The 16,306-nt window shown below is 38.9% G+C and overlaps 2 protein-coding genes across 2 annotated transcripts; both read left to right on the top strand.

Moving 5' to 3' along the window:
* Positions 1 to 2: 2 nt before the first annotated feature.
* On the top strand, positions 3 to 7,886 carry LOC306872685 (BRCA1-associated ATM activator 1-like). Its single transcript, XM_079421420.1, has 13 exons — positions 3 to 31; positions 238 to 433; positions 552 to 706; positions 941 to 1,088; positions 1,666 to 2,059; positions 2,504 to 2,608; positions 2,720 to 2,900; positions 3,230 to 3,413; positions 4,669 to 4,742; positions 4,866 to 4,947; positions 5,965 to 6,063; positions 6,176 to 6,345; positions 6,921 to 7,886. Exons 2-13 carry the CDS (start codon positions 307 to 309, stop codon positions 7,662 to 7,664), a joined length of 2,463 nt encoding a protein of 820 aa, XP_079277546.1. The 5' UTR covers positions 3 to 31; positions 238 to 306; the 3' UTR covers positions 7,665 to 7,886.
* A 6,671-nt stretch (positions 7,887 to 14,557) lies between these two features.
* Positions 14,558 to 15,725, top strand: LOC306872732 (carbohydrate sulfotransferase 12-like; the record flags this gene model as incomplete). The annotated part of the gene is made up of 1 exon (XM_079421493.1): positions 14,558 to 15,725. The coding sequence occupies one exon, from the start codon at positions 14,558 to 14,560 to the stop codon at positions 15,587 to 15,589; it is 1,032 nt and encodes a 343-aa protein (XP_079277619.1). The 3' UTR covers positions 15,590 to 15,725.
* Between the last annotated feature and the right edge of the window lie 581 nt (positions 15,726 to 16,306).

Below are 16,306 nucleotides of genomic sequence, written 5' to 3'. Positions count from 1 at the left end.
TTTCCTGCTCGCCGTACGGAGTGAAAGTACAGTAAGTGCAGCCAACTTTGATATCAAGCTGTTTTAAATGTGATAAATGGGTGTTTTTCCTCATTATTGTTACGTACGGGACAAATTATTGAAAACGTTTGATAAATGTTTGAATAATTTCTCCATACTTACGTAACGTTACCCTGTTGTGTCAAGGTAACTTACATATTTTATTGTTGCCATGCTACTTCCAATATGATTTGGCAGAGTACTACATTAAACAGCCTTGTCCTGTTTGGAGAAACTCTGTGCTGGTGATCCAGGGACTTTGATATCATGGACAGTGAGTGCTTATCTTTGCTGCCAGCGGTCTGCCTGGTGCTAGTCGACCCAAAGCAGTCTCCACCTGATGACACCTCTTTAGAGAAGCTGCTCGATTGGTTCAAAGCGCTGCACAGCCAAAGTAAGTAACCTGGGATCAAATTGATATATTTTTTTATGAGTTTGTAAGTTTTGGAAGAGTAACACATTGTATGTATTGTAGTGCATCTACTGTATAGGTAACTAGTATGTTTCTTCAGGTAATGGACAGGTGCTTTTGCAGCATCAGCCGTGCCTCTTGGAGTTCATTTCCAGTGTTTGTACGTCTAAAAGTACAGATCCTGCTATCCTGTCTTTCACCCTCAAACTGACTGGACTTCTGGCTGCCACAACGCAGGGATTCCACTGGCTTGATGTGAGACCGTTTCCACAATATTTTCACATATCTATATATATATATATATATGTGTATATCCATCCATCCATACAAATAGCAATTTAGCAATTTCTACCCAATACAATATTTCTCAGCTCTGGTCTAACACACACACACACAAAAAGAGCAACAAAAAGTACAATGATATACTTTGCAGTTTGCAGCGTTTTCCAATAGCATCCGGTTTATGTGTTGTCTGTTTATGGAGATCAGGAGGGAGGTCTTTTGGCGTGTGTTCTTGAGCGGGAAGCCTGGGGTGTGTGTGATCTCTGGGAGGATGCCTCAGTTCGCAGTGGCTGGCTGCAGGGACTGTTGAATATGTTGAAACACCAGCAAGCCTTGGACTTCATGTGTGGAAATGGTGAGAACAGCTCAAATTATTCAGAAAGCATACAGACACCTTCAACATTTCACACATAATCACAGTTTATTCACTATAGTTTAGTTTAGAAAATGGTAATAAATATGACAAGAACTCCGAGTTAAACTGCTTCAGAACAAATTCATCTTGATAATATCAGATAACTTTGATAGAAAGGTTTGTAATGAATTAGGCTGCTCTTCTAAGCTGACAGCTTTAAGTAAGCTATTAGATAAAACCTATTTAGGTCAACCAGTTACCAAGCAGTGGTTAATTTTGTTAAGCCTTGTTAAGCAATTAAAGAAAAACACTTTAGCAAAACATGGTCAGGTCAAAGTGTTACTGGTAGTCCACTGTATGAAGAATTTTTGGGTATAATATGTCACTGTTTACTTTATTTTGCTGTCCTCACTAACATAAATGAACTACAGTGTCCTGCACCCACTAGTAAAAAAAATATCAAAAATTATATCTGGTGTCTGAATAATTTTTGGTTTGAAACAAGATGAAAGAATGAAAAAATATTATTGAACCTTTCAAGCTTTCAGTGTTATTATGAATGCTGTTGTGTCCACAGGACTCATCAAAGTCATTCTCCAGCTGCAGAACGACAGGAGTCTGTTTGTTGCCTGTTTGGCTAATCAGCTTTTAGTGCATATCCTAAATTTCCTCACATCATCAAACATGGCCAACGGCAGTGATGTAGTGGGATCAAGAGAATCATCTTTGAGGCCTGATTGTGTTTTGGTCTCCTCTGAGATTATGAATGCTGTGGTTGAGGCGTTGAGCTCAGAGGATCATCCTCAGGTCCTCCAGGGCTTACGGCTTCTGTCACTGGTTCTCTCTCAGTGTGGAGAGCCTATCAGAAGCACGCTGTGGAAAGATGTGCTAGTACCCCTGGAAGTCTTGGTCAACAGGGGGTCTGAATCATTGATTCAGACTCTGATAACAGTTCTTGAAGCTGCTGCGAGGTGAGTTGAATAGCTTTGCCATCACAGGAATAAACTACATTTTAAAAATATATCAAAATAGAAGAACTTAATTATTCCAGAATTTTGTCCAGTAGTGTATATTCTATGTTTTTTGTCCATGCAATTATTTATTTGGTAAGTAGTTTCATGATAATGAAACATGTACATTATCCCTTACATATTTCAATAGGTTACATTAATTAATCCCGTTTATTCTAATTTTTGTAGTTAAAGTGGTAATATTACGTTTTTAAATGTATTTTTGCACATTTTACATTTTTCATTTCATTTACGGATTATTATGCTGTATAATATTACTATAGTTTGCCTTTTGAAGGCAAGACTATACAACAATGTATATTCTTTAATATGTACTCTGTGTTATTCTTAGAGATGCTTTTGTAACTGTTGATATTAAATTTAAACAATTAAGGTCGGTTACAGGCAATCGGAGCATAAAGTGGAGGAGTTATTAGAAGCCATGTTGGGTGATGGAAACAGAAAGGAGTGTTTTCAATGTGCGGCACTAATTGTAAAGCTGGAGAAATGGTGATTACCATAGACTTTTATACATATACATATTGCAAAATACATTTGAACTAGCAGTCTGGTATGTGTTGTATTATTCACTCAGGTTTTCTCTTTCACTTTATCCTTTAGTCCTGAGGTTTTAAAGAGGAAGGCTATGGATATCATCATGCTTCCCCTGCAGTGCGTGTCAACACAGCCTCAAGCAGAAAAGGAAATTAATGTAGTCCTGAAGGAACAGCTATCCCAGAAAGCCTCATGTATTTCCCTCCTCATGCAGAGTTTATCAAGCCTAGCTCAGCTGACACACACAGTAAGTAGACTTCTGCTTAGACTGTCACTCCAGTAAAGAATTTCTTAGGGCTGGTTCACACTGAACACTTTTTTTGTGTTCCATTGCACTGCTTTTTCAATTGTTTTTCTATGTAAATGTGCTGTAGATGAATGGCTTTGACCATGAACGGAATGTTTTTAAGACACTGTGTTAAGTTAAAGGTTCAAATTCAAGATGTCTCACGAAACTTTAGGCTGGCCCATATGCATTCTACAGATTTTTTCATTGTCCATGCTGATGCATGGCAGTAGATTTAAATATTGTAAAGTGTGTACTACATAATGAAATGTGTACCTTTCTTTTGTTAGAAATACCTCTTTGAAGATGTTTCCATTCACTCGATCACCAGTTCTGTGGTGCTGCTTCTGAGGATGTGCTCTGGGCATTGCCCCTCTTCTTTGCTACATATTAATACATTCACTCACCTGATTGGCTGCTGCAAGGTTCAGAGGTGTGGTCTGGATACATTAAGTGCACTCAGTGTGCATGAAGGTGAGGCTGTGATGAGTAAGCCATATCATAAATATAACTTATATCCTTGTCAAAGTACACAATATTTTGCATAAATACATTAAATAAATTAGTTGATAGACTATATTGCCAAAAGTATTGGGTCACCCCCTTCTAATGAACAAGTTTGACTACTTTAGTCATTTCTATGAGTACAAATCTTAATGTTTAAGCATATAATGATATTCTAGGGAATTGTGTGCTTCTAATTTTATAGCAACAGTTTGGACAGGACCCTTTTCTATTCTAACATGACAGTGCCTTGGTGTATAAGGCACGGTTCAAAAAGACATGATTGATTCAGTCAGTATGGAAGAATTTGACTGGTCTGCAGAAAGCCAAGTCCTGATCCCAGCTGAACACCTCTGGTGTGACTTTATATGCAGATATTGAGCCAAAAACTCATCACCAAACACCAATGACTTGTATAGACACTATAAGGACAAAAGTGTTGGGACACCCCCTTCTTTAGAACAAAAAAAGGCACTAACAAAACTGTGGCAACAAAGATGGAAACATAATTCATGTATTTAAAAATTGTATTTCCATCTCTGTTGCAACAGTTTTGGAAGTGTCTAAAATGACAGTACCCTTATGTACAAGTCATTGGTGTTTGGTGATGAGTTTTTGGCTCAAGGTCTGCATTTAAAGTCACACCAGAGGTGTTCAGCTGAGATCGGGACTTGGCTTTCTGCAGACCAGTCAAATTCTTCCATACTGACTGAATCAATCATGTCTTTTTGAACCGTGCCTTATACACCAAGGCACTGTCATGTTAGAATAGAAGAGGGTCCTGTCCAAACTGTTGCTATAAAATTAGAAGCACACAATTCCGTAGAATATCATTATATGCTTAAACATTAAGATTTGTACTCATAGAAATTACTAAAGTAGTCAAACTTGTTCATTAGAAGGGGGTGACCCAATACTTTTGGCAATATAGTGTACATGAAACAACCTGATTAAACAATGTATATGTGTATTTTGTAGTTACATGGGAGATGATATATGCCAGCAGAAATATCATTTTGAGTTGCCCTGGGTTATCGATTCAAAATCTATTACATTTTTTTTTGTTTTTTTTTAATTAAAACTATAAATTGAATGTTTTTAGTTACTTATTTGAAAAAAAAGTTTTGAGGTCAGTGACAGCCCTGGTTTTGGCATCATTGACCTTGAAAGAGATCAGGGTTAATGTTGAATGGTTTTATTATCTGATCGATCTTTCTATATCCAGAAAACCTGGATTTAAGAAAGGACATTTTTGGTGTTCTCTTGGACTATTTACAGAGTCCAGATTCCCATGCCACAGTAAGTATGTGCATATTCGTATACTGTATGCTGCTAATATTAGCTGCTTCAGATTTTTTTGCCCTCAAAGCTGATTGGTTGTTGAAATGCCTTATTTACTTAAAGCTTTCTGTGATTTCCAAGGTCTTGAAGAAAACATTTCAGGCCGTTAAAAGTTGGATTGTGTGTTCGCCTTTACCTGATCTCCTGCAGTTTATCAGCCATGGTGAGGAGCTCTAACAGAATAGGATAGACATGAAACGCTTCTTTTAATTCTTTCAAATAAATAATAGATAACTACATAAATTATTCTGGTCACACTTTAGATTAGAGACCAATTCTCCATTTATCTATTAACTATGACTTTTGCCTCAATATACTCCTAATTACTGCATATTAATACTTAGTAAATAGTTAAATTGAGTAGGATTAAAGGCCATTGCACACGGAGTCTGAAATTTTCGTCTGAAATTTTCGCACGTTAAAAAATAAATACGACCTCACGTTGTGTCAATCACGTTTACACATTGCCTCCGAAACTTTCGTCTGTCATAAAAAAAAAAATTCGGATCAGGTTCGATTTTCTGTGTTTTCGCATCCGTAGCAAGCATTTTGATAGGAAAGGATGACGAATAGGAAAAAAACCCCTGAAAAAATGCATACGCAAGTTTCCGACTCATTGTGCAAGGACCTTGAGGATTTAGAATAAGGTCTTGCAGAATAAGACCTTAATTTGTGTTTTTAAGTAATAATAAACAGCCAATATCCCAGTAATATTCATGCTAATAACCAACTGGTTAATAGTGAGAATTGGACACTAAAGTCTTAACAATATTCTTATTAACTCACCAAAGTATTTAAAGTGAGAAGGGTACATAAAAGACTTTAGACTTTACATTTTTATGTTAAATCCACTATTGTATTGTATATGAACGTTCTACAGTCTATATCTAGTCAGTATTAATTTCAATTACATAAGAAGTAATTGTAATTAAATTACAGAAAAAAATAAGAGTAATCCCTTACAGTAACTAATTACTTAGTAACTATTACACCCAACACTGTATACAGGTTTGTGATGACATGAGGGTAAATGAGGAAATCATCTTTGGATGAACAATCTCTTGAAAGGAAACAAATATGAACCTATTGTTTTGAAATGAAACCGCTTGATGTGCTGACATTGTAAGCTATTGTAAATATTTTGTCAGTAGGTCATGAAGCTTGTTTGTGTGTTTTGCAGACCTCTTTCCTGTATTGGAGAAACGGATGTGTGATTTGCGATGGGAAGTGAGAGACTCCACACTAGAGTTCATCACCCAGCTGACTGCTGCCCTCAACGGTACCACAAGCATATTTATCTCTACACTTACATTATATCAGTTATTGCTGTGCAGACTATTTTAGTGATCATTTTCATTCCTATTATTGTACTTCTTGTCTCTTTCTCCCAGATAACAGTGGTTTCACTGAAGCTCTCCTCACCAGCGGTATGGTCTCCATTCTCCTTTCTTCACTGGCAGATGCAGAAGGCTATGTCAGAGCAAGTGCTGTGGCTGCTGTCGGGGAGGCAGTTACTGCTTCTTTCCATCAGACGGTGCTTGTGAGCAATAGCAAACTTCTGGTGAGACAATTACTCATTGTACATAATTCCAGCTCTTCAAATACGATCTTTAGAACGGTCCTGCATTTTTCTAAAGTGATACTTTTTATGATGGATGGACCCAGTTTATTTTGCTTCAAAATCTTACCACCATTCATTGCCATTAAAAAGCTTGGAAGAGCCAGGACATTTTTTTAAATATAACTCAGATTGTACTCGTATGAAAGAAGAAAGTCAGATACACCTAGGATGGCTTGAGGATGAGTAAATCATGGGGTCATTTTCATTTTTGGATGAACTATCCCTTTAAACTACATAATTCATAAAAAGTGTTCTTCATTAATCAAGAATTAAACTGACTGTTGCAACCCACCAGTTGACCAGATTTGAGTCAACTGGTTGGCTCATTTGATATGCCTTTAAAATCAAAAGTTTGGACCACCAGAGTCTACAACACCTTCCTGATCTTATCCAGAGGCGTAATTGTAGCTTATTGATCATTTTAATGATCTGAAGCTTGGCAGCATGCTGATATTATTAGTTTTGTTTAGTTTTCTCATTCGAATCACGTTTTTTTATGTAACATTGGACTTTAGGAGGAGGCTTTGGTGCAGATGATGGCCATTCTCTCTCAGGACACAGAGGGCTTTCCTCGTAGAGCAGTGGTCCAAACTTTCACATCATGGCTGAAAGGATCACACCTCGTAACAGCCCTGGAGTCATCCCTGAGCTCCGTCCTGTCACTGGGAGGCAACGATTTTGACTGGGAAGTGAAAATGCACACACTGGAGCTAGAAGAAGTGTTAATGGAGAAGACACTGACCTGCTGTCCGTACGCAGTCCAGAACTTTGGTTCCTCCGAAGAGACGCGCTTTACGCAAGCCTTGATCAAGTTTATAGATTTTGGGCTGTTTGACTTGCTGTTTAACAGCTTGTTTGACTGTGACAGACCAGTGTGTGAGAAAGCCTGTGCACTCTTGGTCAAACTCAGAACACTTACTGCTGAGACTGCAGATTTGGATCCCAGCGTTCTTGTCTTAAATGTATGTGGGAACAGATGGTGGGATGAGGTGCAGAGAAGATACCTCAACAAACAACAGGCCAAAGTATCTGTGTGTGTCACAAATGGAGTTACAGGATCTGATGACAGAACGGACTGTGGTCTACACTGCATCAATGACATTAGCCTACCCGAGGTACTGCTGATTCTAGATCTAGATGACATGCAAAGGATGTTGACGTTAAGTAGTGATCATGTTGTGAATTCGCCCCGATCACTAATGGATGACATTCTTTCAGCTGCCCAGCAGAGTGAAGAGAATATAGTTGATTGCTATTGAGAATATACTGTGGTCTTCACAGGTCTTTCTAAGTGATCAGCTGCATTTTTCATGAAAATTGTCACTGGTGTTACTGTCACTGGTGTTACCTTCCTTATGGGTAACACCAGTGACGATCAGTATATCAGGTCTTATGTATGTCACTGGTGTTACTGTGCTATGTTACCGTGTTACTGTACTGTTTTTGTCTGTCACATTAAATAAATAAAACACAATCTACTTATTTCTTGCATTTTCATTATTTTTCTGTAACTCTGACTACGTGTGCTGAAAAAAAAAGTGAAATAATATTTCATAAAAACTTTTAATGTTGCTAAAGAAGGTAACACCGCAGTGCCAAAAAATGATACATGTAGTCTTGAAATAATTGCACAAAAATGCAAATAAATAAAATTAAGCTGTCATTTATATGTATTCATAAAGTCAAAAGGTAATCTAATCATGTGGTCTAAGTTTAAATGTTAAAAAAATAAATGCATTTTAAGACATTTTGCCATACCAAAAGTGGACTTTTCTGTAGAATGACCCTCACACAATTGCGGCTTGTGTGCAAACATATATGAGCTGTGTCTGTCACGCGACTCTGTTCCCCTCTCTGGCTTTAACTGATGGTAAAACTAAGGACATTATTTACTGTCTTTCTTTACTATAATTTTGAAGCTGACCAATCAAAACATTCCTTACTCATTTATTTGGTTCCACAGTATTTGCTGATTTTTATTTTATTTAAACTATATATATATATTTTTTTATTTTCATTATTTTGCACCGAGGTGTATGTCGTCCGTGCCTCCAAACATTCTTATTCGTTTTGCTAATAAACATTCTACGTTTCATAATTATTTGTTCCTCATTCTTGACTGATTTTTAGTTTTGCATACCTATTTAAACTTTGCATAAGTTATTTGTTATTTTATATTAGGCATAGCATGGTGTATTTTTATTCATTTTGTTAATAAAAGTTCTATTTTCTACGTTGCATTTTGTTGTTGATGCCGAATTGCTGCTAATTTAAAAGTGAAAGTAAAATGCGCACGATGCTTTTATAAGCTATTTAAGCAAAGGAATGTGAGAGAAAGAGTGAAAACTCAAACTAAAAACAAACAAAGTGAAAGTAAAATGTGCAGGGTGCTTTTTCAAACTAGGCTATTTAAAATTGAAGGAAAGTGAGAGAATGACTGAAACCTCAAACGAACTAAAACCAAAAAACTGCTTGATGCCGAATTTGAAAGTGAAAGTAAAATGCGCATGGTGCTTGCAGGCTATTTAAAACCGAAGGAAAGCTGCAGCTACTTGAACTTGAACTGACATGCAATAGCGATCTGTCACGTCACATTTAAAAGAGTCAAACCGGCATTCATTGTTTGTATTTTGTGATAGAATATACAGGATTTGAAAGCTGATAGTTTGTGTCTTATCAGAAGTAAGAAAGCACAGAACTCTTTGTGATTATTGGATGCAAGGTGTGGTACAAATGTTTAGTGTATAGAGCAAAACTGCTGATCTGGCAATACTGACTTGAACTATGGGTGATGCATCTGGTCAAATAAAGCCTGCTTTAATGTAGCATTTTTTTTAACTGTTAATGACTTAGTCACGTTAATTTTGACAGCCCTATATTCAACAGAGATTTTCTTCACTCACAGTATGAGTTACAGTCTGACACGTTTTGATTGACAGGATATAATCGGCCCTGATCATCGGCTGACTTTGAACAATCGGCCGATCGATCCTCAGTGATAGTACTTCGTCTATCAGTTACATCAGCTGCCCAGTTTGCATCACTGTATGCATGTATCAGGTTCTCATTGGCACCTTTCCTATAGCACAGTTCTTTGTTTTGGGTGTCTTTCAAATATCTTAAAACATGCTTAACAGTATTCCATTGTTCTACAGTTGGCTTGGTAAAATATTGTGACAGTTTACTTACTACATGTCAGATCTCTCAAGAATTTTCTCAACATACCCGTGTTGTGACATCTTAACACAGTCAACACCTTGCTCAAAATCAATGCCAAGAAAATGTCAACTTCCCCAAATTCTTCATTCTAAATTTTGACTTAAGCATCTCTTTTACACAATTAAGCACATTCATATCACTTGCTGCAATAATCAAGTCATCAACCCATTTGATTATACAAACTTTCTCAGTTTCTGTAACCTTTGTGTAAACACAATGATCAGCTGGATTTTGAACAAACTTGATTTCACATAAATACTCGTGCAACATTCTATTCCAGTTCCTTCCTGACTGCTTCAGTCCATACAGCGATTTTTCAAGTTTATACACCAGTTTTTCATTGCTTTGAGATTTTACCTCGTAACCTTCTGGCTGTTCAATATAAATTTCACATTCTATTGGTGCATGTAAATATGCTGTTTTCACATCCATCTGATGAACAATCAAATTTTCCTGAACCGCTTTTTGAATTACCACTCTGAGAGTAGTCATATTGGCAGTTGGAGAAAAAGTCTCATCATAGTTCACACCTCTCTCTTGACTGTACCCTTTGGCAACATATCGTGCCTTGTATTTGTCTGCTCCATCACTATTCTTCTTGATTGCATAGACCCATTTACCCCCCACTACTTCTTTAGCTACAAGTAGGTTGGTCAGGGTAAAGGTCCTATTTTCCTTTAATGACTGCACCTCCTCATCCATAGCATTAAGCCATTCATTTGCATTCACTGATGTTGCAGCTTCTTTGTATGTTTGGGGTACATTGCATACAAGTCTGTAACAATAATCACTCTTATTTACATCACCTTCAAAACCACAAACATAATCATCTAAATAACCTCTCCCTGGTAGGATTTCTCCTCTGTTCAGGTTCATTGTCATTCTTTTGTGTTTGGTCATTACACACCATCGGTTCTATTACTGTGGCCTGTTCCTGAGTAGGCCTACTTGGAAGATCAAGCTCAACATCAGGGCTTTCCCCAGATTCTTTAGGATTACTCCTGACCCCGAAATCATCATCATCATCTATTGATATAATTTCCAACTCCGCACTCATTTTAGATACAAACTGCACTAGTCTGTGTTTCTGTATTTTCTTGCTATTAGAATAGTAAATAATGTATGCTGGACTATTCTTATCATAACCTATGAAAATACTCTTCTCACACCTTGAGTCCAACTTTCCTTTGTCATGCTTGTAAGCGTAACATGCTAACCCGAACTTCTGCATCCTAGAAATGTTAGGCTGTCTGCCTGTTAACATGAAGTAAGCTGTCTGTTTAGTGTGTTTATTGAAACATCTGTTTCTCACTACAGCAGCTGTCTGGACAGCATAGGTCCACAATATTTTTGGTAACCCACTTTCTATTAGAGTATGGTGCTGATCTCTCATGTCTAATACCGCTTCTACTTCACGAGTTCACACTTACATATATTTAGCACGAGTTACATAATGCGTATTTGGCGAGTATAGTAATACGTAGTTGGCGTGCTGTCCTGGGGAAGGGCTCTGAGCTCGGGAATGGCCCGAACCTAGAGTATCCCCCATAGTATGGTGAGAACTTAGTAATATTTGGTGGAGGGATGCTGACAGACCATCAAATGAGTAGAGGTATGTCAGCTGTATTTATATTCGTGAGTTGATTGACTTGATTACGTGCCACTTGTGTTTAATTAGGCTAAGTATCTGACGTGCTCCTCCCGAACTTTGTTAATAAAACATAATTTCACGAGTTCACAAGGGCTCTAAGCTCGGAAATGGCCCGAACCAAGAGTATCCCCCAAAAAAGCAATGGGTGTAGGACAGCCACCAGATAGAGATCTACGCACTAGAGATCTGGTGGGAGCTAGTTACGAGGAGTGGCCTGTATTGCAGGGTCGGGGGAGCCTATGAGCTCTGAGGGAGCGTATTGGCATGCATGGTTAGGCCCCACCGGTCGCTGGTGTGAACTGCGTGGTTTATGGCGACCGGTCGGGGAGGGCTCGAACCGAAGCTCAACGGTGTGCTCATCATGTTGGGACAGGTGAGCCCTGCCCGCCGATGGAGGAGCAGTGGGGTTAAGGCCCTGACCAGGAGGACCCGAGTTGCCTGCAGTGGGATAGTTCACGGAGTCGGCGTACGGGCTCTACTGGCCTTGAACATCGAATGGATGAGCCTCACTTGCGGGCAGCAAGCATAGGAGCCCACCGGGAGACCAGCGTCAACGACTGACACGAGATCAAGACTACGATGTCAGACGTATAGCCTCGCCGACGAGTAGGGAGAAGAGATAACCCGGAACTGGGAGGGCTCTCGCAGCATCCAATGGGAGATTGAGACTCACAGAGCATCGAACGGGTAAGCCTCGCCAGGCGGGGGGAAAAGGTGTGAGGCTAGAAGAGACAGTTGGACGGTGTTCGGCGGGTGGACGAGACCCGTAGAAACTGAAGGCTAGGCCTCGTCGCCCATCGGATGAACGAGACCCGTAGAAACTGAAGGCTAGGCCTCGTCGCCCATCGGATGGAAAATTAGGTGGGTGGCCAAGACCGACGCCCGACGGGAGTGCAATACTGACTGTGTCGGACGGGTAAGCTTCGCCGAGCATGGGACTTGAAAAGGTAAAGTTGTCTGGCCGGGAGAACTCTTACCGGCGTCCGTCAGGAGATTTGGCTCACTGAGTCGGACAAGTGAAGACAGAAACGTAGAGTTTGTGTGGTCGGGAGACTTCGCCGACATCTGTCTGGAGACTGGCACTCGCAGCATGGATGGGTAAGTCTCGCCGGCCGTAGGATGGAAAAGGTAAGTTTGTCTGGCTAGGGGGCTGTCGCCGACGTCTGACGGGAGCTCAATGATCGCTGTGTCAGATGGCTAGGCCTTGCTAAGCGTGAGACTTGAAAAGGCAAGGTTGTCTGGCCGAGAGGCTCTCGCCGGTGTCCGTCGGGAGATCAAGACTCGCTGTGACGGACATGTAAAGATGGAAAAGATCAAGTTGTGTGGTCGGGAGGCTCTTGCCTAGCATCCGACTGGAGATGAAACTTGCAGTCTGGATGGGTAAGTCTCGTCCGCTGTGATATGGAAAAGGTGAGTTGTCTGGCTGGGGAGGCTCTCGCCGACGCCCGACGGGAGCACAATACTCACTGTGTCAGACAGGTAAGCATTGCCAAGCGTGAGACTTGAAAAGGTAAGATTGTCTGGCTGGGAGGCTCTCACCGGCGTCCGTCGGGAGATCAAGACTCGCTGTGATGGACAGGTAAAGACAGAAAGGTAAAGTTGGGTGGCCGGGAAGCACGTGCCGTTATCTGAATGGAGATGGAAGCTCGCAGCCTGGATGGTTAAGACTCTCCGGCCGCAGGGTGGAAAAGGTAAGTTGTCTGGCTTGGAGGCTCTGGCCGGTGTTCGACAAGATGTGAAGATTCACGGTGTCAGAAGGCAGAGCCTCGCCAAGCGTGAGACTTGAAAAGGTAAGTAAAAAAGGCTGGAAGGCTCGCACCAATTTTGTAATTTTTTTTTTAAATGGTTTCGCTATAAACGCCTTTCTGTTGTAACAAAACGATCGAAATTACATGAAGCTATCATCTTCCTGTCAGATTTTCACTCTAAAGACAGCAATCTTGAACATACTGTATTATTGCTTTGTCTTCTGGGTAAATTTCACCTTCATAAAGCCATTCATTGTAAACCTAATGTTTTCAAATCTCTTTTTACTTCTTTTAAGAATGTGTCCAAACCTTTGAATTCAAAGGCTTCTAAAACATTTAACATTCTTGAATCTGTTGTAAGGTATCTGTATTATTATTATTTTTTTTGTGATGATATATCATGCTGATTTATGTTGCCCTTATATCTACATGTGATGTTGTTCGTATCCCCCTTATTATTTTTCAAGTATTGTAATGTTTTTGATTTGCAATAAAAAAAAAAAATCGAGCTCAACACAACTGATTGACAGAATTTGATTTCACGTGTTGTAGCTAGGATAAGAGGCTATTTAATAACTTTGACACATGATATGAATGATGCGCTTTTGTAATATTCTTTTTTCTTTAACTTTTAGTTTAACCACCTACCTACATGTATTCTAGTAGTTACTGTAATTCAATGAAACTAACGTTTTTAAATGTCCAATCTTGAAAATCAGTAAATTTATTAAAATATGTGTTGACATGTTGGGTTCAATTGCTATTATTATTAAATGATATAGCTACGCTTTACATAGTTTTTTAACATATATATTAAAAGTAAACATGCAATGCTATGTAAATGGGTGTTTCAGAGAGCGCGTGAGAGGAGTCGTTTACTCTGGCTCGCACATCAAACTCACACGTCAGCAATCAAATAGAAACACCAGCGTCTTCTACTTCTGTTGTCCGAAAAAGGAAGAAGAGCATGCACCACCAGTAACTATAAAGTTATAACGAGATGGAGGGTGAGTGAATATGATTTTTTTTTATCTTAAGAAGTAACCCAACAACTAACAGCATGCTGTAGTGTATTGTTTATGCTGTAACAGCGATTATTTAGGCTTATTTCACTGTGAAGATATCTGTTTAACAGTACTACAATGTCTTAATATGCAATGTCTTATACGCTTTGATAATATGATAATATTTAATAACAGTTTTAGCAAAGCAAGAAACACATAACATGAGTTGCTTTCAAACCAATCCGACAATCTTATAGTCATATCATTTAAAAGAATGTAGTCTTGCAAGCTACGTTATGCTATATTTAGCCTTTTCATGTGGAACATTCTGAAATGTACAGTACGACGGACAAGAAAGTGGGTGAATGATGGATCATATTTTGTGTTGGTATAGATTGTGAATTCTGACTCAATCATATATGTCTTTATTTTTGTGTTTTCCCCCAGAATTCTCAACTTGATTGATTCCTGAGACAATAATGTTTAGCATTCAGTTTATTTTAAGGAACTGGTATAGACTCCTGGCGAAAATGCAGCGGCAGCTCAACTGTTTCTTTCTTTTGGGAACATTATTGATCACATTCTTCATAATTTGCTGGGATTCAAGAAGAGAGAGGACTTTTTACCAGCAAACGGCTTCATCAACAAATCTCACACACCTCAAAATGCGCCAAGAACATCGAAGGCGTATTATAAGAGAACTTTGCTCGGAAAGCAGCAGCCTGAATTTTACAGAGAAATCAATTACATTTGACCAGATTCCAAACAAAGCCCTGGACCACCTCATTGTGGATGATCATCATGGTGTTATTTACTGTTTTGTACCAAAAGTAGCCTGCACCAACTGGAAACGAGTCATGATTGTACTCAGCCAGAACCTGAAGGCACCTGATGGAGCTCCGTATCTAGATCCTCTTGACATACCATACAAGATAGTCCATAATTCTACAGTGCATAAGACGTTTAACAAGCTTTGGAGGCGTTTTGGTCGTTACTCACGTCCTTTGATGCATCACAAACTGAAGAATTACACAAAGTTCCTTTTTGTACGGGATCCTTTTGTACGACTTATTTCTGCTTTTCGGGACAAGTTTGTTAAGCTAGATGAGTATTTCTACAGCCGGTATGGCTCTGTAATGCTTCATCGTTATGCTAATATCTCAAATCCCCCTGACTCCGCTGAAGAAGCCTTCGCCTCAGGTATCAGATTGTCCTTTACTCACTTTATTAAGTACCTGTTAGATCCACAGACTGAGGAGGAGAAGCCTTTTAATGAGCATTGGCAGCAGATGTACAGACTCTGCCATCCGTGCCAAATTGAGTATGACTTTGTAGGCAAACTGGAAACTCTTGATGAGGATACAGAACATTTGTTGAAGATTCTTGGGCTGGATAATTACATTCACTTTCCCCCAGGGTACGAGAACAGGACAGTAGTAGACTGGGAGCGAGAGTGGTTTGAAAACATTTCAGTAGCTGACAGGAGAAAACTGTACCTTCTTTATGAAAATGACTTTAAATTATTTGAATATGACAAACCTAAGACACTACTGGATGAGTGATTACATATTACTGTCTAAAAAACAGTCTTAATGCTTTTCTGCTTTTGGATTACCTCAAGGCCATATGCAGATATACTGTAGGGGTGTGTGTGTGTGTGTGTATTTTGCTGTTTATCCAATAAAGATGGTCTAACCTTAACCTATAACGTTTGACAGATAATCTATTTTGACAGATAAAGACCACACTTGACTAAGACATCTTCAAATTCACAAACATCGACCTATTAGATGTTAAGGAAGTCAACACAAAGTTGACAAACAGGCAGGTTGAGGTCTTAGTTTGTGTCAGTTATTCAAAGTAGGCTATTAAAACTTTCAGGTTCTGTCATTCTGCAATGCTACAAGTTTGTTTACATACTTACAAGGGGTGGGAATCTTTAGTCACCTTACGATCCGATCCGATTCTGGGAGTCATGATCAGATTCCAGAACGATTCTTGACCCCCCCTTATTAATTAATTGAGAATTTTAAAATCTTTACATTTACATATCCTCACATAAGTAATTACGTATTTAAGTATTTTTTTTTTAATAGTTACAAATTTAAAAAGTTATGAAAACAGTTTTATGTTAAGAATTTTAAACTAATATAACTTCAAAACATACAAGCGAGTGGCAAGTAATAAAGAGGAGCATAGACACATATAACAAACAACAAACAAAGAGTGCTCTCAATATTTAAGATTATCTGAACGTTTCCCATTCAAGAACTTGAGTG

Source organism: Barbus barbus (genome assembly GCF_936440315.1).
Source record: "Barbus barbus genome assembly, chromosome: 7".
Taxonomy (NCBI): domain Eukaryota; kingdom Metazoa; phylum Chordata; class Actinopteri; order Cypriniformes; family Cyprinidae; genus Barbus; species Barbus barbus.
Note: the sequence above shows the minus strand (reverse complement) of the source record. Positions and strands in the feature narration are given on the sequence as shown.